Below are 23049 nucleotides of genomic sequence, written 5' to 3'. Positions count from 1 at the left end.
ACACTTTTTTACCCTGCGACAACAACAACAACAAGCCAAAGCTTTTTCTGTGAAACTTGTAAAAAAACGTCCGATGTGTAAATAATTTTGACTACCTCTGTATGTGAATGCCGTAATATGAGCAATAATTTCCCAACTGGAAGCAGTAATCATTCCTGAAAATTTTATTTGTGGCTAGCGACAATTTCCTTTTATTGCCAGGCTTTCGCAAAGCTTTTCACTGCATTTAAACAAATACTTAAACACGGACATCCACTTTATTTGCCGCGAATTTGTAGATTTCATTCATCCCTCTGTTGTGTACAAATAAGTTACGAGTGAAGGTGCAATTACAACTACAATGAGTAGCAAAATTTTACCCTCTCGAATGCTTGGTGACATCCCTTTTCATTTTGCCCACAACAGTTTTGACACAGATGATCAAACATTTGCGCAAATAAGCGCACACATAGCCATCTACACTATGAAATGGACAAGTAGTTAATTTGATGGTCATTTGTTGTTTGTCATAAAGGCCAATTGAGTAACAAAACAGCAGCACAACACCGAGTTCGATCTGAACGCTGATATCGCCATTGATAAACCAACTGCCGCCGCTCATTCGCAAAATTGTTACTGATATAACCGTAAAACTCACGGTGACATATGTCGCACATGGAGGGGAAGAAAATTTAAGATTTGTTTGTTTAAGGCTTTGCAAATTAATTACATTACTGCAGTGAATATAAAAAAAATCATTCATATGAATATGTAGCAATATGTGTATATGCCAAATGCATTCCTCGTTCTCTGAAATTTGTTGCATAAAAACCGTATACTACCGCAGCAATCTAAGAGAGCGGATTTTTAAGATTTTTTGGTGTAATAACTTTATTGTAGCGTTCGCCTCCGGTACTTACATATGTAAGTACAGCAATTGGAGTGAGCATAAAAACCATTTGCAATTCAGAGCTAGAGCTAAATTAATAATATAAAATGCTGATGGGCTAACCAAAAGGATACTACTACTCCTTGTTGACCGAAAATACCCACATCTACATACATATACATATATACACATTTGTATGTTTCCGTTTTCCTCCGCATATAATAATCTGGGGTTGAAACAATTTGTTACATTAATATCGTACAAAACCTCAAAATTAGATTCCTTTGCAAGGGGCAGATCAGTATTATTAGATACTTGTGAGCTGGGCGGAGCATAGTGGGTAAGACAATGATATTTGCGCATGAAAAGCGAAATTGAGCAATACATACATATGTACATGTATGTGCTTAAAGTGTAACGGAAGGGTGTATTGTAGCAAATTATTTATAAAGTTAATATATTACACCACATTGCGGGTTTTTCAATAGAAAACGCCTATTCCGCTGGTCATTTCGCCTACTAAAATTGAAATGAAGTACCAAAATCTTTTTAACTTTTATTTCAGTAGCTATGGACAATACATATGTATGTACATATAGAAGTGAAGTTACAGTAACTGTTATCAGTGCTGTTAGTACTAAATTTTCATCTGTACATAGCATAAATAAAGTAATTAATTTTATTAATTATAGGGATGACCGACTATTTGATGCCTGAAATCAGTGGCGTAGCTAGCATAAGTGACAACCGGGGTCGATTTTGAAGGTGTCACCCCAAAACCCAATCAAAACTTTTAAAATAAAAAAGTAATAATCATTTACATTTCATTAAAACACGAGTATTACAAATATTAGTATATTATGTGAAAAAATTAAATTTTCTTCCTTCTAGCTTTGACACTTGCAAACTCCGAAATCACGTCTTCAAAATTTATATTTTGTGTTGCTTCATGTTCTATCGTTAAAATACCAAGATTGTTTAATCTGGCTTCAGTCATTGTAGACCGCAAGTAATTTTTAATTAAATTTAATTTGCTGAAACTTCTCTCACATGAAGCGACTGATGCACATATTGTCATAAATAACTTTAGTGCGACCGTTAGATTCGGAAGAAATGCTGTAAAATCCCATTCCACAATGAATTTCAAATAGTCCAGCGTCGCCCAATTAGAGACAGTAATATTAGCTGCTTTTAAATGTCTTCTCAATCTTGGTATTTCTAAAAGTTTCTGATACTTCATCGTAAAGGTTAGTAAATTTTGATATAGCAAATTTTAACTGTTCAGTGTTTGCCAAAAGCAAGGTCTTTGACTGCACAACCTCAAACAATGAAGCTACGTCTTTAATGGACTTTACTCGTGTTTCGAGTTCAATGTTGAATCTGTCAAGACATTCTAACATGTCCTTTTGAAGTTCCGCTCTAAGTGTAAGTCCAGTATCGGTGGCTATCTCAGCGGGCATGCGTTTCTTGCGACGAATTCGTCGTTCCATCGAAATGTTGTATTCTTCCGATTTTTGTACAGCAAAATCTAATGCCTCTCCTGCTAGATGCAACTGTTTCTCTCCAATGAATAGACGAAGTGCTTCTAGTTTTATGATTATTTCATCAACACATAAACCTTTATTTTGCAATGCAATATGAGCATTGTTCACTTCCCTTAGCATATCATTCCAAAAGAAAAGAAAACAATGAAATGAGAAATTGCACACAGCAGAGATAAGATTTTGTGCAGCACCTCAAGTTTCTAAATTTACGTCTTGGTCACATAGTTCCTCAATTGCAGATATTATCCCATCAAAATTTTCAGCCAATACTTTTACTGCACCATACAGAGCACTCCAGCGCGTTGTCGAAAGTCTTTTAACAGATGCTTTGCAGTGATTGAGGAGCACTTCCCTGCGAACGTGCGACACTGATTACAAGTCTTATTCATGATTCATGATTTTTTACATATGTACGTATGTATTTTGATATCAAATGTAAACGAAATTTTATACAGAGTATAAGCGAAGCTGTAAGCGTACAGTAATTAACATTGAAATTAACATAATTTTTCTCATTTAACACAGAAAATGCTAATTTCTGCTATTTCGAGCGCGCCGATGTTAAATTTGTGGTGAAACTGGCTCATAGATTTCTGTGGCGACACTGGATTATTATTGACGAGTACCCCTTCGAAAAGCGGGCCAAAGTGACAATCGGCACACCATGAACCTTCTCTATATTATACGTTGTCTGCTCGTGGTACGGTATTATAGTTACTTAGATTATTTGATTAGTGGCGGTTATGCTCTCTGCCACAGATGTACGATTTTGTATAGGTAGAACTGATTGTCATAGTCGGGCTCGGGTGTCACCCGGTTAGGGTCCTCCCCTAGCTACGCCACTGCCTGAAATTAATGCTCGTGATCTCAGCCACACTTGGTTTCAACAAGACGTCGCCACTTCCCCACATCGCGTCAATCAATTGATTCATGTATATTTAATTTCACGTTTTAGGTTGGTCGATTGGTCAGCAAGTTCGTGTGATATCACACCGTTAGACTTATTCCTGTGAGAATATGTAAAGTTTAAAGTCTATGCGGACAATCCCGCTTCGATTCAGACCTTGGAGCCAGCGTTTGAAAAACTACGCTACTCTCGTAGCATTTCATGTAACTCTTGCTACCGCTCCCACTTTTCGAGAGCCACAGCATAGCCCAGCATAACAATAGGTGTGTTTTATTTGACCACCACAAGCTAATAGCTAAATCATGGACAAATGAAACGCATTTAGCTTATTTCAAATCTTCGCTTAAAAATGAATCGTGTTGGCAATGCGGGCCCGAACTCTCAGCTGAAATGTAATTTATTTGAAAAAAAAAAGTTGAATTTATAAATCAAATTTCCTTTTATTTACCGCTTTTCTATAATATTCTGAGCTTTTAAGGAATCTACAATCATTATTACATCCGGGATGGTCTAAATAAATATGGATAAAGTTCGATAGAATTTAAAATTTTGGTTTGTTTACATTTTTATCTGTCAAAATGGGGTTTCTCGCTATTGCCAACTACATTTTTTCGGAAAAACCCCACTATTGTGAATGAAAAAAAACGATGAACTGGCAATGCCTCTAGTTCAATATACAAGCTATGATAGCTTATGACAAGACAACATAATTATGTTGGCTAAGTCTTCCATACAAAATAAGCTAATAGCTTAAATTGCTGGTCAAATAAAACACGCCTAATGTAAAAGTATGTGCTCTACTCTGCACCGAGTTTTGTTAGGTAAAAAACTATAGCTGGAGCGGGAGCAAAAAATTAAATTCTGCGCTATGCTTTGGCAAAAAATTGAGAGCGGTAGCACAGCACAGCTAATGAAAATTTTAATGTGCTACAGCTCTCGCATGTGTTTGTTTTTTTTTTTCGTTTTCTTCAGAAATCTTTTCGAAGTATAGCACAGAGCTGTGCAATATACATTGAAGTGCAGTAGTTTTCCGAAATAACGAACACATTAATTGTCAGGCCTATTCGGTTCATCAAATTTTTCGTTATTTCGAGTAGAGAGCTATGTTTTTTTTCAATAATTTTAAGCTTTTTTATAAAACTCAACATATACTACGTTTATGCTTCATTTCTACTCGGTTATATTATACACGGGTAAGTTCAACCCACATGCATAAACACTTTTTCACCACGAGTTAAATGATCTACTCGGATAGAATATACACATTTTCTTTACGTATGTAGACGAGTTAACTCGGAGGCATAAACGGATTTAGAGTTAAGTTGAACGTCAAATCCGCTGATTTTTTGTGCCGGTGTATATTGTTTTGACAAATTGCATATATAGGGTTCCCGTATTGCCAATTTTTCGCTAAAACCCCTACCCCACTTACTACCGAATTGTTGCGGCAAACGCCTGGTACTGTGTAGTACTACAGTGACCGGTTATTGATTACTTTTTGGCACCGGTTTTTTTGTGGCGCACCTGTGGCACTGTGGGTAGTCGGATGGTGTAACGAAAACCGGTTTTTTGCAAAAACTTCCACGAGTGGGTAGTGGGTTTTCGTAGAAAAACCGGTTTTTTTTGGGTAGGTCAGTGGTCGGTTTTGCTCGTGCATTTCTGCCCGAACTCTTCTCAACCGATTTATGCCGCACATCCCTTATATCTGGAAAATACGGACATATTTATAAAATGTGGTTTCTTATTTGATTTCTTCATATGTCTTCTTCATGCTGTTCGTTAAACCGAGTACTTACAAATCTCCGATGTTCGTTATTTAAGTTAAGAGCACATACTTTTACATTGTTATGCTAGGCTATGCTGTGGCTCTCGACAAAGTAAGAGCGGTAGCGATATGTATGTGATTGGCGTTGCAACCGTTTAGCCGGTTATAGCCGAATCGACGATAGTGCGCCACCTCTCTCTTCTTCGCAGTTCGGCGCCAGTTGGAGATCCCAAGTGTAACCAGGTCGCTCTCCACCTGGTCCCTCCAACGGAGTGGAGGCCTTCCCCTTCCTCTGCTTCCTCCGGCGGGTACTGCATCGAACACTTTCAGGGCTGGAGTGTTTTCGTCCATTCGGACAACATGACCTAGCCAGCGTAGCCGCTGCCTTTTATTCGCTGAACTATGTCAATGTCGTCGTATAACTCGTACAGCTCATTGTTCCATCGTCTGCGGTATTCGCCGTTGCCAATGTTCTGAGGTCCGTAAATCTTGCGCAAAATTTTCCTCTCGAAAACTCCTAGTGTCGTCTCATCTGATGTTGACATCGTCCAAGCTTCTGCACCATAAAGCAGGACGGGAATGATAAGCGACTTGTTTGATTTTGGTTCGTCGAGAGAGGACTTTACTGTTCAATTGTCTACTCAGTCCAAAGTAGCACCTGTTGGCAAGAGTTATTCTGCGCTGGATTTCGAGGCTGACACTGTTCGTGTTGTTGATGCTGGTTCCCAGGTATACGAAATTATCTACGACCTCGAAGTTATGACTGTCAACAGTGACGTGGGAGCCAAGACGCGAATGCGCCGACTGTTTGCTGATGACAGCGGTAGCGATAGCATAGCAATAATTCTAGAAATACGCGTGTCATTCGCCAGTTTCCAGTCAAAATGCTCGAACGAGTCGGTGAAAATTGGACTCAACGGATGGACTAACTGAGACGGAGCCGCGACCAACATTTGAAAGAGATAATCTTTAAAAAATAAATGCCAAAGATTGGTCTTTCGAATTAAAATAAACATTAATAAACAAAATGGATCACCCTTTTAATACATATAGTGCATTTTCCAACTTATCTTGGTATCTGCATTAAATATTAACAGCGTTTGCATTGTTGGCGAAATTATTTATGGTGTTATGTGAACGCTGTGCCATAACGCTGTTATGCGGGTATAAAAATTACGTGGAAATTCAACAATTAATATTAATTTTTTTCCATTCTTTATAATTGGGCTATTAAATTAATAGCGTTACAATGAATATACATATGTATATTTATATGTATCTGATTTTTCATTAATATGCTGATTGCATGTATATCATGCATAAGCTTAATGATGCAGAAAATATGTACATAAATGACAGATGACACCCGCAGTATTTTCGTCATAAGCGGCAGTTGATGGATGCTACCATAATGCATATATATATATAAATGTAAGTATGTATGTATGCAATTAATCGTGCCTCCTTTTGTAATGTCACCTTTAGCAATCGTGGAAATACAGTTGCATGCAGGTATAGGAGTTAAGGCAACATCTTATAATCCATATATCTATATATATATATCTTAATATATAAAAATCACGTGTCACGTTGTTTGTTTTCGATGGACTCCTAAACTACTAAACCGATTTTATTGAAATTTTTAACACTGTGTGCAGTTTGGTCCAACTTGAAAGATAGGATAGTTTATAACTCTCCTTATAGTCGCATTATTTATTTATTGCAAATTATTTGTTTATTATTAGCAAAGAGTTATCCACCAGTTGGTGGCGCTAAGTGCGCTATGTTACAGTAGATGGCGCTACATTTCTTTCTAAATTTTCATGGATTTAGGCTGTCATAACAAAAGCTGCCACTTGCTAAAAACATTAAATGAAAATGCGTTGTTTGAAGTTTATATCATTTGTGGTAAAATTATACGAATCTATGACTTCCAATATTCTAAATTTAAGAAAAAATCACATACAATTTGTGAAATAAATAAAGTTATGTACATATGTATGGTCAGACAAATAAGCAATGCTGCCACTCTTTTCCAGTAAATCTTCCTCGAATTTGGGAGATTTCAGAGGAATTTAGGAAATCGCAGAGTTGATTTCTGCATGTATTTCCTAAATGCAAAAAAAAATTTCATTTATTTGCATTTAGGTATAGAATTTTGTATGGCTAATGCCCGGTTGGAGGATGGAGTCATATGTAGAAGTTCACGTAAGTGAGGAAAGTTTCTGACTGCCATTCACTTGGGAGTGGCCAGGAACGATTCTTTTACAGGTGGCTCAAGCAGCTCACAACTTCCGGTCTTAGACCAAGTATCCTCTGGGCAGCCAACAGACATCCGTCTGGAAGCGAGCTAAAGTGAGAAGGCGAATCCCGCTTATGCGGTTGTGCGTAGGGCTTGGGACCCACCACATAAAAACGAATAACCAGTGAATAAGAAACACAGGCCTCGGATGAGAAACCCCCCTTTTGATGACGACCACGGCAAACGTATAAAGGACTATGATTTAAGGGCATGCACCTGGAATGTCCGGACCCTTAATTGGGAAGGTGCCTCTGCCCAGCTGGTTGATGTCCTCGTAAGAGTAAAGGCTGACATCACCGCAATCCAAGAAATGCGATGGACGGGACAAGGACGGAAGAAGGTGGGTCCTTGTGACATCTACTACAGCGGCCATATAAAGGAGCGCAAATTCGGTGTGGGATTCGTGGTGGGAGAGAGACTCCGTCGTCGAGTCCTGGCATTCACTCCGGTGGATGAACGTCTAGCCACAATCCGCATCAAAGCGAGGTTCTTCAACATATCGCTGATTTGCGCCCACGCCCCGACGGAAGAGAAGGACGATGTGACCAAAGATACCTTCTATGAGCGCCTAGAACGTACCTATGAGCGCTGCCCCCGCCACGATGTCAAAATCGTGCTTAGCGATTTCAACGCTAGGGTGGGTAAAGAAGGTGTCTTTGGCACAACAGTCGGAAACTTCAGCCTCCATGACGAAACATCACCAAACGGTCTGAGGCTGATCGACTTCGCCGGGGCCCGAAATATGGTCATCTGTAGCACTAGATTCCAGCATAAGAAAATCCATCAAGCTACTTGGCTGTCCCCGGATCGAATCACTCGCAACCAGATCGATCATGTTGTGATAGATGGACGACATGTCTCCAGTGTTTTTGATGTGCGTAAGCTTCGTGGTCCCAACATCGACTCGGACCACTATCTTGTAGCAGCTAAGATACGCACCCGCCTCTGTGTAGAAAAGCGCACACGTCAACAAACACAAGGAAGGTTCGACATCGAGAAGCTGCAATCACAACCGACAGCCGAACGATTTTCTACTCGACTTGCACTCCTGCTCTCTGAGAGCACTCATCAGCATCTCGGTATAAGGGAGCTGTGGGACGGCATATCAAACTCCTTACGTACAGCTGCAACCGAAACCATTGGCTTTCGGAAAAGCCAAAAAAACAGCTGGTATGATGAGGATTGTCGTCTCGCAGTGGAGAGAAAACAGACTGCCTACCTCGCAATGTTGCGATCGACCGCAACACGAGCGGGATGGGAAAGATACCGAGAGCTGAAGAGGGAAGCGAGACGCATTTGCAGAAAAAGAAAGAAAGAGGCAGAAATGCGTGAGTATGACGAGCTTGACAAGCTGGCCGACAGGGTTAATGCTCGAAAATTTTACGAAAAGATCCGGCGACTAACTGAAGGTTTCAAGACCGGAGCACACTCCTGTAGGACCCCCAGCGGTGATCTAGTGGTTGATGACCAGAGTATACTGTGTTTGTGGAGGGAACACTTCTCCAGCCTGCTGAATGGCAGTGAAAGTACAACACCAGAAGATGGCGAACCCGATTCCCCAATCGACGACGATGGAACAGATGTTCCATTGCCCGACCGTGAAGAAATTAGAATAGCAATTACCCGCTTGAAGAACAACAAGGCGGCGGGGGCCGATGGATTGCCGGCCGAGCTATTCAAATATGGCGGCGAAGAGCTGATAAGGTGCATGCATCAGCTTCTTTGCGAAATATGGTCGGAAGAAAGCATGCCCGACGATTGGAATCTCAGTGTACTCTGCCCAATCCACAAAAAGGGAAACCCCGCAATCTGCGCCAACTATCGTGGGATAAGCCTCCTTAACATCGCTTATAAGGTTCTATCGAGCGTACTGTGTGAAAGACTAAAGCCCACCGTCAACAAACTGATTGGACCTTATCAGTGTGGCTTTAGACCTGGAAAATCAACAACTGACCAGATATTCACCATGCGCCAAATCTTGGAGAAGACCCGTGAAAAAAGGATCGACACACACCATCTATTTGTCGACTTTAAAGCTGCTTTCGACAGCACGAAAAGGAGCTGCCTTTATGCCGCGATGTCTGAATTTGGTATCCCCGCAAAACTAATACGGCTGTGTAAGTTGACGTTGAGCAACACCAAAAGCTCCGTCAGGATCGGGAAGGACCTCTCCGAGCCGTTCGATACCAAACGAGGTTTCAGACAAGGTGACTCGCTATCGTGCGACTTCTTTAACTTGATGCTGGAGAAAATTATAAGAGCTGCAGAGCTAAATAGAGAAGGTACAATCTTCTACAAGAGTGTACAGCTCCTGGCGTACGCCGATGATATTGATATCATCGGAAACAACACCCGCGCCGTTAGTTCTGCTTTTTCCCGCCTGGATAAGGAAGCGAAGCGAATGTGTCTGGTGGTGAACGAGGACAAGACGAAATATCTCCTGTCATCAAACAAACAGTCAGCGCATTCGCGTCTTGGCTCCCACGTCACTGTTGACAGTCATAACTTTGAAGTTGTAGATAATTTCGTATACCTAGGAACCAACATTAACACCGATAATAATGTCAGCCTTGAAATCCAACGCAGAATCACTCTTGCCAACAGGTGCTACTATGGACTGAGTAGGCAATTGAAAAGTAAAGTCCTCTCTCGACGAACAAAAACTAAACTCTACAAGTCCCTCATCATTCCCGTCCTACTTTATGGTGCAGAAGCGTGGACGGTGTCAACATCCGATGAGACGGCACTAGGAGTTTTCGAGAGAAAGGTTTTGCGGAAGATTTACGGTCCCTTAAACATTGGCAACGGCGAATACCGCAGAAGATGGAATGATGAGCTGTATGTGTTGTTCGACGACATAGACATAGTCCAGCGAATAAAAAGACAGCGGCTACGCTGGCTGGGTCATGTTGTTCGAATGGATGAAAGTGCCCCAGCTCTGAAAGTTTTCGATGCAGTACCCGCTGGTGGAAGCCGAGGAAGAGGGAGACCTCCACTCCGGTGGAAGGACCAGGTGGAGAAGGACCTGTCTTCACTTGGTATTACCAATTGGCGACAAACCGCCAAAAGGAGAGATGCGTGGCGCACTGTTGTGGACTCGGCTATAACCGCGTAAGCGGTTTCTACGCCAGTTAAGAAGAAGAAGAATGCCCGGTTTCACAGTCCATACTTAAGTTGTGCCTAAATAAAATCTTAGCTAGGTATTGTTGCAAACTGAGTAGTCGTTTGCGTTTCACAGTCAATGCTTAATTTCTATAAAATTTTATTATGATATATGGCAACGTTATGGGCAACATATGTTTTACAAATGTCATTCATAAAAATATGTTTGAAATATTTAAATTATAACAGACAATACATAAATTTGCGAGGAAAATTATATCAAAAATTGATGAAAACAACAAAAGAACCCCAAATTTCAACACTAGCGAGTCGGAGCACCTATGGGAACTGAAGGAAAAGTATAAGCTGTTATTGAGTGCAAACGAACGGACACTTGCCCTACGCTACGAAAGATGTCGCTGAAAATTCAAAGCAAATTCAAAACAAAAATCAGCTGTTATTTAAGCATTGCTTAAGCCTCCCATTTTCAGTGCTTAAGCATAACCTAAGTATGAACTGTAAAACACTATTTTCCTGTTTTATCTTAAGCACAACATAAGTATGGAGTAAAGTTATAAATAAATGTCCATTTGTGGGTTAGATTTGGATAATCCATGTTTTTCCCATGGGCAATTATATGTTGCATGCTCACGTGTGGGAAAACCATCAAATCTATTTGTGTTAGCTCGAGACAGGTTAACCAAAAATATTGTGCACCAATTAGTGCTAAGTTAAATTAAAATGTTTATAATTCAAAAAAATAAATACTACTATTAAAAATTAAGAATTATCTATCCTAAGATTATAAAATTAAATGTTACATGTTATCAACTAACAATTTTGTAATTAACTTATTTGTTAAAAACTTGAATATAAAATCAAAAATTAACTATTTTATGAAAATTTGTGCTTATTATCAACTTCATTAATAATTTTAAAAATTTTGACCTCAAGTTCAAATCTCAATCCCGTGGATTTTTATACCAGATATATACTAAGGTTTCCGTCTTTATTCATAAATAATAATTTAACTGTAGTGAATAGTTTACTACAACACAGCAAATCTAAAAGTGAGGAAATGTTCATTCTGAGAATTCGAATGATTCAAACCGATTTATCGGTTAAGTTCAAAATTTTACAGTTTCATATGTACATACATAGGTATGTATGTGTCATGTTAGCGTGTTGGAGAGCCATCTTCTTTATTTGTTTACACGCTACACAACAAAACAAAGAACGAACTTCGCTAAAAATATTTAAATTGATCAGAGACGTTATTCCCTGAATATATTAACATTCATTTCAAATCATTCATATTAACAATGGCCTTGAACAGAGTTCAAAAAGCGTTTTAACTATTTCAAATAAAAATTGGACGGGGCGAAGTTCGCCGGGTCAGCTAGTATATATATATTTATATATATATATTGATTTTCGTGGCATGGAATTTATATTTATATATATATATATTATATATATATTGATTTTCGTGGCATGGAATTTATGAATTTATTTAGTAATCCCTCATTAAATTTACAGTGGAACTACTCTAACTCGAATCACCATAATCCACAAAAAACTACGAGGTAGAGAGACTTTCGAGTTTTAGAATTTTCATTAAAGCGTACAATTTTTCAAAAAACTAAACTAAAATATAGATTTATACCCAATTACCCAATATATCCCAGAAAGTTTTATGTTCATACGTTAAAACATGTATTCTGTGATTTTGTTTGTTGCAGTTTGGTATTTTTGAGCTCTTGACGTCTGTATCCTATGCATTTGTTATATGATTTATGCAATCCATAAGTATAATATCGATACTAAAATTTTTAATATTGTATTATGCCCTGGTCGAAAAGTTCGATTTATGGAAGAAAATTCGTATTAAATTTGACTTCTACTGCCAATTCAAGAGTTCGAGTTATGGAGATCTTCGAGTTATAGAAGTTTAAGTTATAGAAGGAAATTTGTATGAAATTTGATCGATTCAAAAGTTCGAGTTATGGAAGTTCCACTGTATATCTTTAAGATAAACAAACTTTTTGTCCTAAAATTTCATTTGGCAATAAATAAAGAAAAATTATTGAATTTGTCCACGAAATTGCCCACGTCTCATTCAAAAATACAAAAAATGTCAAAAGCAATTAAATTAAGCATAAATATATATACATTATATATTTTAATTATTATTATTAATTTTCTTGTATTTAATATAGATATTTCGTATATAAAAAAACGTAAGGTGAGCGTATGGCCGCTATTAATAAGATTAAAAATATATTTGTACTAAAAACGGTGCACTACTTCTTATAAAATTAATGTTAATTTTTTAATGCTAAATAATTAAAGTTCTGCTGACGACGGAATTTCTTTAAAAAAAATTTTTCAGCAGTATATATTTATAAATACTTACCGCGTTTTGGTAAATCATCGCGCACTATTTGCCCCGTTAAATTCGTTGCTGTCGGCGTGGGTGGTAAGGTCAAGTGGGCGGGTGTTGTATTACCGGGGTACCAAGCCCAGCCTCCTGATTGTCCATTGAACATACGTAGCTTTTCGTATACCGATTCGTTTTGTTGTTGCGCCTGCTGCTCTTTTTGTGAAGCCAAATTTCGTAGAACACGATTTATTGAGGAAACCTTTAATGAATGCAAAGCAATAAGTTTTGTTAGAATTTAAAAATGTAAATTTTTATTTGTGTAAAAAGTTAATAATTAATAATCTCTTTCATGTGTGAAGATTTTTATTGTCAATAATTCAAGTTTAATTATGACACCCACATTAATTTATTAACGTATCAAGGCGATATAATTTCCCTATACTATTGCGCTCAAACGCTTCAACGTACATATATATCTGTCGTTATGTATAAGCATTCTTATGAAACGACGTTCGTCTGTTTGATTTTATATGTCGAACATTTAATTAACAAGCGAAGTGACACTTTTGACCACACAGCATACATATGTACGTACCTATATGATGAGTGCGCTTGCTTTGAGGTTGACGCCACGTGGCGCACGAACGCCAGTTCTGCAAAGTAACATGTCAGGCAGAACAATATCAATGGAAAAGCGTAGGCGGAATGTCAGATCAAATAAAACTGCGACGTGACGCCGCACGTTGCCACTCAAGCAAAGTTGTTTGATTGCACAATGGCAGCTCTAATTTGTTTTAATTGCATATTCAGTTATTCGTAATAAAAGTAGCAGGTTCACGACTACTGTGCTCGGAATTACTATGTACAATGAGAGCTAAGCAAAGTTATGGACCGCTTTTCGTAACATATTTTATTAATTGTAAACATTTTCTCAAAGAACACCAGCCATAGTAACTACTTTTTGGCAAGGAAAATTCACGAATGTTAAATGAAGTAGGTACTTCAATCAAGAACAAAACTTGTGGATAGAAAATGTGAAAAATATATACATATTTTAGCAAAAATGAATTGTATGCCTAAGGGGTTGTTCGATTCGTTGTTCGATTGAATCTAGACTGCATGGCAGAGCAATATGCAAGAAGTCTCTTCAATATATGGTTCAACGACAGGCAGACTTTGCAGAGTCCCATTGGCCCTGGACTACAAATCAATGGAAACATGGAGCGGTTAATCACATAGACCTTTCGTTGTCAAATGTATGATTGACCGACAAAAAGAAATGTACGTGGCATTACTTAAAAAAATCAACACGTGCTCTTGTGGGGCTATTGTATTTCTTCTACTTTTTGTTTCGAATTGTATAAATTTAAAAATAAAATACTGACTTAGAAATGCCAGGAAAGTAATTAAAAAAAAGGAATTAAATAAAGTTGCGACAAACCACGTTAAAATAATTTTTGAATAGCCAAGCATGAATAAATTTATTGTAACTATAATACATCTGACAACAAAACTGAAATGCACACATATGTAAATAAATCTTGGTCATTTAATTTTCATTAATTTAATCATTAAGTTTATTTAAGTGTGTACACTCCTATAAACGGGCTCTCCCCGTAAGCGGACACCCCCCATAAGCGGACGAAAATTGTTGACCGCCAGTGTCCGGCAATGGGAGGTTTCAATTTATTTGCTATTCTAATAATTGGACCTAATCATAGTAAAGAACATACGAGCATCGTAACTGTACGTTCAGTTGATGTCTTTTAATTAGATAACAATATCAGTTATAATTTTCGATGTACATGCGCATGCACTTGTATGTGAATATGTTCATATGTTTGTATGTATGTGCATACATATATTACATTGACTGTTACTTTAAAGTAAGCAAATCCTTTTTACAAGATATTGAATTTATTTTCATGACTTAAGTACATATGTATGTTTAAGGCCCACTTTATTGGAAATACGTACATTATATACATTTTTAACTTTAAATTTTTAATATCAGTTGCTATTAAATATAGAAAGTAAGTAATTATGTAGAATTAAATTTAATGTCTAGATACATAGATATAAGCTAAAATATAAGCAACGAAATCCTTTCTAATTATACGACCCCCTCTCTATGTTAATATAGATATGTATATTATATGAAATTATTGTTTAGAATTTACCATAATAGTATTTTCGATTGAAACAGTAACATTATGTATGAAAACGCAATTGTTCTCTTTTAATAAATCAAAAATACTTGGCATTACAACACGTAATGCCAGCATAGGACGACTACTGTAGCGGAAGTGGTGGCATGCTATACCCTCACACGCAGACGTTCGTGATTGGTGCATACACAACAGCCAATCGGCGATAACAGATGAAATTCTTTACAATGGCAGCAAGCCGAGAGTAACAGCTGGCAGTTAAAACGTGCGCATACAAATTTTCTTTCTTATTTTAAGCGAAATGGCAAATATAAAAGAAATAGTGTATAACAAAATGAAATCAATGAAGCTATTAATTGCGACATATACATACATACATGTATGTAATATTGTTGTTTCAGTAATCGTATTGTTTTCATAAGATAACAACAATAGATGTTATCAGTTGTGAGCACACGCCTATACAAACATGCACACATACATATGCATGTATGTATTTATATCTGACTTGTGAATCCCATCGCTAATTTACACATATGTAAATGGTAAATAATAAAAATTATAGCATTATATAATTTATATTAAATCGCACAAGGCCTCAACTACGAGTAAAAAGCTTTGGTTTACTATTATTTCTAATGAGACATTAGGAGAATGTTGTCTGTGACAAATCCAAAAATGTAGATACAGAGAAACCTCTCCTAACGGACACCTCTATTAGAAGGACCCCTCCATTGAGCGAACATTTTTTCATGAGATCTTAATGACTCTCTCTTATAGCCTAGACAGACGGCAGAGTTAACCCCGATTAACTGCACTTTTAATCAGTCCCAAGTTTGTAGGTGACAGACGGCAGCAAAGCGAGTTATACACTCCCATTAACAGCTGATTGGCAATAATATTTTCATTTTGGTAAAAAAAAATTGTTTGGGCGGACATAAATCGCCCGACGGTGGGTACATAAATATTTCTTTATCGAAGAATTATTTCTTAACATATGTATTATTTTGCCTGCAATAGTCGGTAAAAAAAACTGAAACATTTCGACATTATCTTTTTGATTCCTTTAAAATATATGCAGATATTATTTGTTGCTAACTATTTTCCAATTGTTATAATACATGTATATACTTACGCTTGGTATATTATCACTGTTGCAAACTTGCTCCGACAATAATCGATCTCTGATTTCCCACGCGAAAATGCTCGGACACTCGCGCTTGTAATCGGCGATTTTTTGTACGACAGGCGTTGTAGCAACACGTGGCTTGGAACCACCTATCGCCCGTGGCTTAATGGAACCCGTCTCGTAATATCTGCAAACACAAAGATTAATGCCAGATTTGCACATGTATCAATAGTTTAATATAGTATACGAAAACAGTCAAAAGAGCTTTGCGAGGAAACGAATATGGATATATTTGAAGTATTTCTTAGGGCATTTAGAGATTATGCCACTTGATATAGTGTACGCAAGCAATTAAATGTGCTTTCTGGATATATTTCAAATATTTCTTACGACATTCATCTTTAAAAACAAACTTTTTCTTGCGTACGCTGAACTCAGCGCCGATATTGTTTACGGTAATAAGAAAAATGTTCGCTTCAAAATAGCAAAACACTGCGACTATTAAGCTTTTGCTCTACATTACATAAATCATATTTACAGCACATCACAACACGATTCACCGGTTTGTTTTGTCAAATGTGCTATTGTTGAGTCAAGGAAGCGATATAATTTTCACTTGTACTTTTATATTTATTAAGACAACAAGTCGCAGACCAAAACCGATTAAATATTATCACTTTATTTACAGAATTATTGAGAAATTAATTTCCCAATATACCGAAACGTTTCTTAATTCCAAGTTACAGTGGCCTTTCGTAAGTTCAATGAGTCCACAGCTGTCATATTTATCCAATATTGCAATTAGTTTTTTCCTCATACGTATGTATACGTTTTGTTTCAGAATTATGACAACAAATAGTTTAGACCTAACATTAATATATCCTGTCTCATCTAAAATAACTTAAAATCAATATGTTTTTGTATTTAATGATAATGCGTAATACTACAACAAAATTAACATTATAGATTCAATATACAGTGGAACTTTCATAACTCGAACTTCTATAAGTCGAAGATCTCATTAACTCGAACTTTTGAATTGGCAATAGCGTTTAGAAATCAAATTTCATACAAATTTACTTCCATAAATCGAACTTTTCGACCAGGGCATAATACAAAATTTAAAATTTTACTTTCAAGGGACAATTTTAAAGGAGTCCGCATATTCGTTTGGAGGCGAACAAAAAATATGATATTTCATAAATCGTGTAACAAAGGCATGAGCGCCAAGAGCCAAACAATAGCAAAGTGCAACAATCAAAATTACAGAATACATGTTTTAATGTATTTCAATAAAACTTTTTGCGAAGTTAATAACTGTACTGTAACTGTGTAAATCAATATTTTACAGCTTTTTGAAAAATTTTAATTTTTAATGAAAATTCTATAACTCGAAGTCTCCCTAAATCGAAGTTTTTTTTGTGGATTATGGTGATTCGAGTTAGAGAAGTTCCAATGTATAATAATATAACTATGAACCTTTAACTCCGAATGACTAACAAAGAAAAATTCTACTAATAAAATTCTTTCCTCAATATTCTTCCTGCAGCACTCCGTAAAATGGAAACAAGTCTCACACAATTGATCAACTCTTCGAAGTCAGTTTAAAACGTGCTGGATAAAGTCTAGGTTTTTTCGCACATTATTTTTTGTTTTTGAAAATGAAGATATGATAACATAAAAATGAGTAAAGAATAAAAAAGTCTATTTGCTGACAAAGCAAAGCTTACTCTTCAAAAAAAAGTTCTTCAAAGTGCAAACGCAATTCTACTCTTTAAGTATTTACAAGTAAAATTTAAAAGAAAACTTCACGTTTAACTTAAGCAAAACAAAGCAATGAGGATCAAAACTTGCTGCATAGCCGAATCGGCCTGCCCTAATAATAGGTACACTTTTGATGAGACATTTAATATGGAAAAATAAATTATGATACAAATGTTTTGTTGTATATTTAACATTATTTAGTTAGTAGAGAGTATTTACAACATCATACTGTAGTTTTTACAATTTTTTTGGACATACTAGATGAAACCCAGCACGTTCCTAGCTCAGAATGTAAGGAAAATTACTTCTGGACATAGGGAAATTAACGAAAAGTCACATAAATGCTTTAAAATGGAAATCTAGTAGGGATAACCGTAGAAAGCGACAAAAAACTAATAAATTTTTTGATTGTCGCATTGTAACTATTTTCAAAGTGGGTACTTTCAAGTCATTGGAGGCGATGACAGCAAAAATTGGAAATAAAGTTAGTGCTCAAACAGTTCACAGGAATTTCTAAAAGGTCAAGCTACCAAATGGAATAGCCAGGAAGATTTCATCATTGCAATCAAAAAAATGTAGTAGGAGGTTAAACTTTGCTTTGAAATCCTGTAGATTGACCACCAAAAAGTGGAGAAATAGAGAAATAAAAAGATAAATCCTTTCTTAATGGGCGACGTACACTTCTTTCACAATTGCTCCTTAATAAATCTAATTTTGTTTCGTCGCTTCTAAGGATATTTCTCAACATTTTTGCTTCTACAGGTCTTGGGAAATCTATATGATTTCATATAAAAATGTTTGATCGTAATAGTGGAAGTTTCCTATCTATTCGTTTTGGTAGATTTTTTTTGGTAAATTATTTTTGATGTGTTTTACTTGAAAAATGTTTGTGTACCTTTTATTTTGTGCAGGTGTGTATATAGCGAATCGACACAACAACAAAAACAAAGGAAGTGTAGTAGTAATAGCTTGGTTAAATACTAAATAAATAAATAGTTAATGAGCTACTCTAACAACCTTAAATTAGTTTTTCATATGTAATGTCTAATTAGCCATTTCAGTTCTTCTGTTATGTGTATTCCCAAAAGCTTTATCAGCATTGTTGAAGATCTCCCACTACTTTGTTATCTACTCTATTATGTTATTTGAAAAACAAAATCATATATCACAAAAAACGTACGCGGCGGCGGCTTTTTAGCGCAAGCTTTTTTGTTAATAAAAATTTCTCTCAATAAAGTAGATCCAGACATTAAAGTTTAAACATTCATGCGAGTATGTATGTATGGCTGTATACACATATGTACAGATATATGCTTTTAACCTATATTAAAGATAATTAACTTAATAATTTGTATAGTAATGCATTAAATTGGACGATTTGTTTTAAGCATTTATATCAATTTAATGCGCACTTATTGCTTAACTTACGTTAAGATTATGAGTACATAATATATATGAATAAGTGAAAAGTATACATAATAATATAAATACATAGTATAAACAGATAACAATTAATTAATTTTTATTTATTGGTTAAGGCCACGCTTCGTTTCTTGTGGTTCTTACCTGCCCAGAATTTTGCTAACGCATCCGTTGGACACTTGCAGAATGCGCGATATATCACAGGGACGCGCACCAGAATGCGCTAACTCGACGATTTTCTGACGTGTCGAATCTGGCAGCGGTCGTCCGTTGACATAGACGCCACCAAGCTGATTGATGCCGCTATGTCCTGCTGTCGAGCAACCAAAGAGTGCGCTCTGGCTGACCGACGATGCATGGCCATGCATGAGGTGCTCTGTAGTTAGCATCATCATCGGAAGTTTTTTATTTTTGTTTATATTTCGTGTGAGAGTGTGAATAACAATTAAGGGAAATGTAGTTAAGAACCACAAAATGATTAATTTAATGCGAGCTTGCTAATTGGTATTGACATGTTTTTTTTTTTCAATTGGCCATGTTTTTTATTAACACATACTCGTAGCAAAGAAGAAATTATCGTTGTTTCTTAATTTTCAATTTGTAAGTTTTGATTTTGGTGTTTTATTTTTAAAAATTTCTTTGTAAGTTTTCTCCAAACTTTTTTCAAACAGATTTTTGTTGAAATGATAGCTCACTGTTCTATTAAATACATTAATTTAAAATGTGTATTAATCAATTCTTGTTTTATTTGTATTCGTTATGTTTGCATTTCGGAAATGCTATTTGTATAGTTTTTGCATTATTTCGTTATTTAACACACACTTGTATACGTATATATTGTTATCAATTATTATTTCTCAGTATTCATTGTATTTACATTTATTTAGAATTATACTTAATTCCTGTTATTTCGTTTCGGCAATTTCAAAAATAGTAAACAAATATTATTTATTTCACATATACACAATATTTAAGGTTGACATAAGTGAAATGCCGTAGCTATGTATATATAACTTGGTGCACAATTACTTTGTGAGCTTTTCGATGGAAATATTTTCTTTAGGCGTTGATAACTTTTAAAATAAATCCTATGTACATATACATATGTATATAACGGTGGGTACTTTTTACACACAATTTTCACTCTTTATATAAGCTTAGGTATCTTTTTCCGCGTTGTGTCCGGCAGAATTGCAGAAATTTCACTTTTAATTAACATTGAACTTTAAATTGAATTACTTGTCACATTCTTCTAGATTTTGTTTTTCTTCTTTTTTAATGGAATTTTTCATTTCCATTTGCATATATAGTTCACTAATTTCCAAGTGAAGAGTGAAATTTTAGTGGTTTTTGACAATCAGATACATTATTTCAAAGACTTACACACAGCCAAACACCTGCACATGAAGCTATATTACGCGCGCATAGACACGGGTGAAGAAAAACTTTAGCAAAAATTATAAGTTCGAGCGTTTTTCACAGCTTGATGAATTTTGATTTTGGCTATTTGACTTGGTTTGGCTTAACTTCCCTTGGTGCTGGCCGGTTTACTTGGGCTAACGCGTTGCTGTCTCCCAGGCGATACAGCGCACTTAGCGAAGCGAAACGTTAATGAGCTCTCAAGCGAAAAAATACACCAACAAACCAACGAACCGAAGAACCAACAAATCAACAAACACGAACGCGCATAAACGACAAGATGACGATGTCGTTGGCGACGTCCGAGCGCACGAACTATAGCATGTAGTGTGCTATGCATGCGTGGATGCAGTCAACATACCATGCACATTATTACATACACACATAAGGCAATATGTATTCAGGAATGTGTGCTTGTTTACTATTTGTGAACGCGTTTGGGACTGGAGTCATCGAACAGACGGCAACAGTGCGCTGCCAAAATCGTGTGGCCAAGAGCGGAGCAAAAATGAAAGCCGCATCAAACGAAGCGAAATGACTGAAGCTACCGCAGTTGCAACAATAACTGCCACGCATCCAACTCAGCCATACGAGTTGGCAAGCAACCTATGTACATATCTAAAAAGACATGGTTGTACATACGCATATACATACAGTATGTATTATGTATTTGTAAATAATTTGAAAATCTGAAATGTTAGTAAAAATGCGCGAGCCGCTGTAGCACTATGCCCCCCGCGCAACCATCTCTTGGCAAATATTAAAGAGAAATACAGATTTACATAATATGTATTTTGTCTAAATTAGTATTATTTATAAATTACTAGTATTTATAAAAATAACTGTTGTGTGAAGTTTTCAAATGAGAGCGAGCGCATCACGAGTTGGGGACGAAGCTTTTTAACTTGCAAGAAAGCTAAGTAAACTATATTTATAGATCTACATATATACAGTCGAATTTCCCTAAAACGAATCACTATAATCCACAAACAAACGTCGATTTAGAGAGATTTCGAGTTATGGAACTTATTTTGTATGAAATTTGACTTCTATTGTCAAGAGTTCGATGTATGGAGAACTTCGAGTTATAGATTTTCGAGTTATGGAATTTCAACTTTATTTAATAACTTTTGTTGAAAATTGTAAATGTCTTTTTTAGCTATAATGTGCTGAGTTTACTTTGAACCTTCTTTCAACTAGGCACTGCTAATGTTGATCAGTCAATCCAATAACTGTTGAATTAAATATATTAATTTAACTATATAGCGAATGATATACAGTGGAATTTCTCTAACTCGAATTACCATAATCTACAAAAAAACTTCGAGTTAGAGAGACATCGAGTTATAGAAAACATTAAAACATACATTTTTCAGAAGGCTGTAAAATATAGTTTCATACACGGTTTTAATTATTTACTTCGCATAACGATTTATTTAAATACGTTAAAGCATGTATTCTTTAATTTTGTTTGTTCCAGCAATTGCAATTGTTCGGTTCTTGACGTCTGTATTCCATGCCTTTGTTATATGATTTGTGCAATCCATAAGTATAATATCATGTTTTTTGTTCTCTTTCATACGATATATAGTGACTATTTTAAAATTGTGCCTCGATAGTAAAATTTTAAATTTTTTATTATGCCCTGGTCGAAAAGTTCGATTTATGGAAGGAGATTTGTATGACATTTGACTTCTATTGCCAATTCAAGAGTTCGAGTTATGGAGAACTTCGAGTTAAGGAAGTTTGGGTTATGAAAGAAAATATGTATGAAATTTAATTTCTAAACGCTATTGTCAATACAAAAGTTCGAGTTATGGAGATCTACGAGTTATAGAAATTCGAGTTATGGAAGTTCCACTGTATATATAAAAAAAAAAAAATTATAACATAAAGGCGAAACTTTTTTTATTACAAAATCGAATTGAATTTTATTATAAAATTATAATATGCATTCCAAAAATTTAAAATAATTAATTATTTATCTATGACAAAACTTCGTCTAAATTCTTAACACTGTTGCTTTTGACTTATTCCTTTATGTTCATAATAAGAGGTCACGTGAAATATTTTTAAAAATTGTCTGCAGTCTTTTTGTACGCACTGTATATATATGTATATTTTTATTAATAGAGGGTAGCAAGCAAATGCTGAGCCAACCAGAGTATCAACGTCGTCGCAACGTTGGAAAAGCAAAAAATAAACAAAATGCACGAATGAGCTTGGCGGCTGCTGGGTAAGTCGTTGCCGCCAAGCCAAGCCAAGTACAAGCCAAC

The 23049-nt window shown here is 36.0% G+C and overlaps 1 protein-coding gene across 2 annotated transcripts in view; it reads right to left on the bottom strand.

Moving 5' to 3' along the window:
* LOC105219702 (paired box protein Pax-6) overlaps nt 1–21347 on the bottom strand; it is a 41385-nt gene extending 20038 nt beyond the window's left edge. Inside the window, exons 1-3 of one of the 2 annotated variants that reach the window (XM_029045265.2) lie at nt 19499–21347; nt 16175–16355; nt 12905–13130 (exon numbers count right to left, since the gene is read on the bottom strand). In XM_029045265.2, the coding sequence (XP_028901098.1) occupies nt 12905–13130; nt 16175–16355; nt 19499–19749 (658 nt within the window). In that variant the 5' untranslated portion in view covers nt 19750–21347. The remainder of the gene's footprint in view (nt 1–12904; nt 13131–16174; nt 16356–19498) is intronic. The other variant, XM_011195998.3, reaches the window with a different exon arrangement.
* Nucleotides 21348–23049: the final 1702 nt, after the last annotated feature.

Source organism: Zeugodacus cucurbitae, chromosome X (assembly GCF_028554725.1).
Source record: "Zeugodacus cucurbitae isolate PBARC_wt_2022May chromosome X, idZeuCucr1.2, whole genome shotgun sequence".
NCBI lineage: Eukaryota > Metazoa > Arthropoda > Insecta > Diptera > Tephritidae > Zeugodacus > Zeugodacus cucurbitae.
This window is presented reverse-complemented; position numbering and strand designations above follow the sequence as displayed.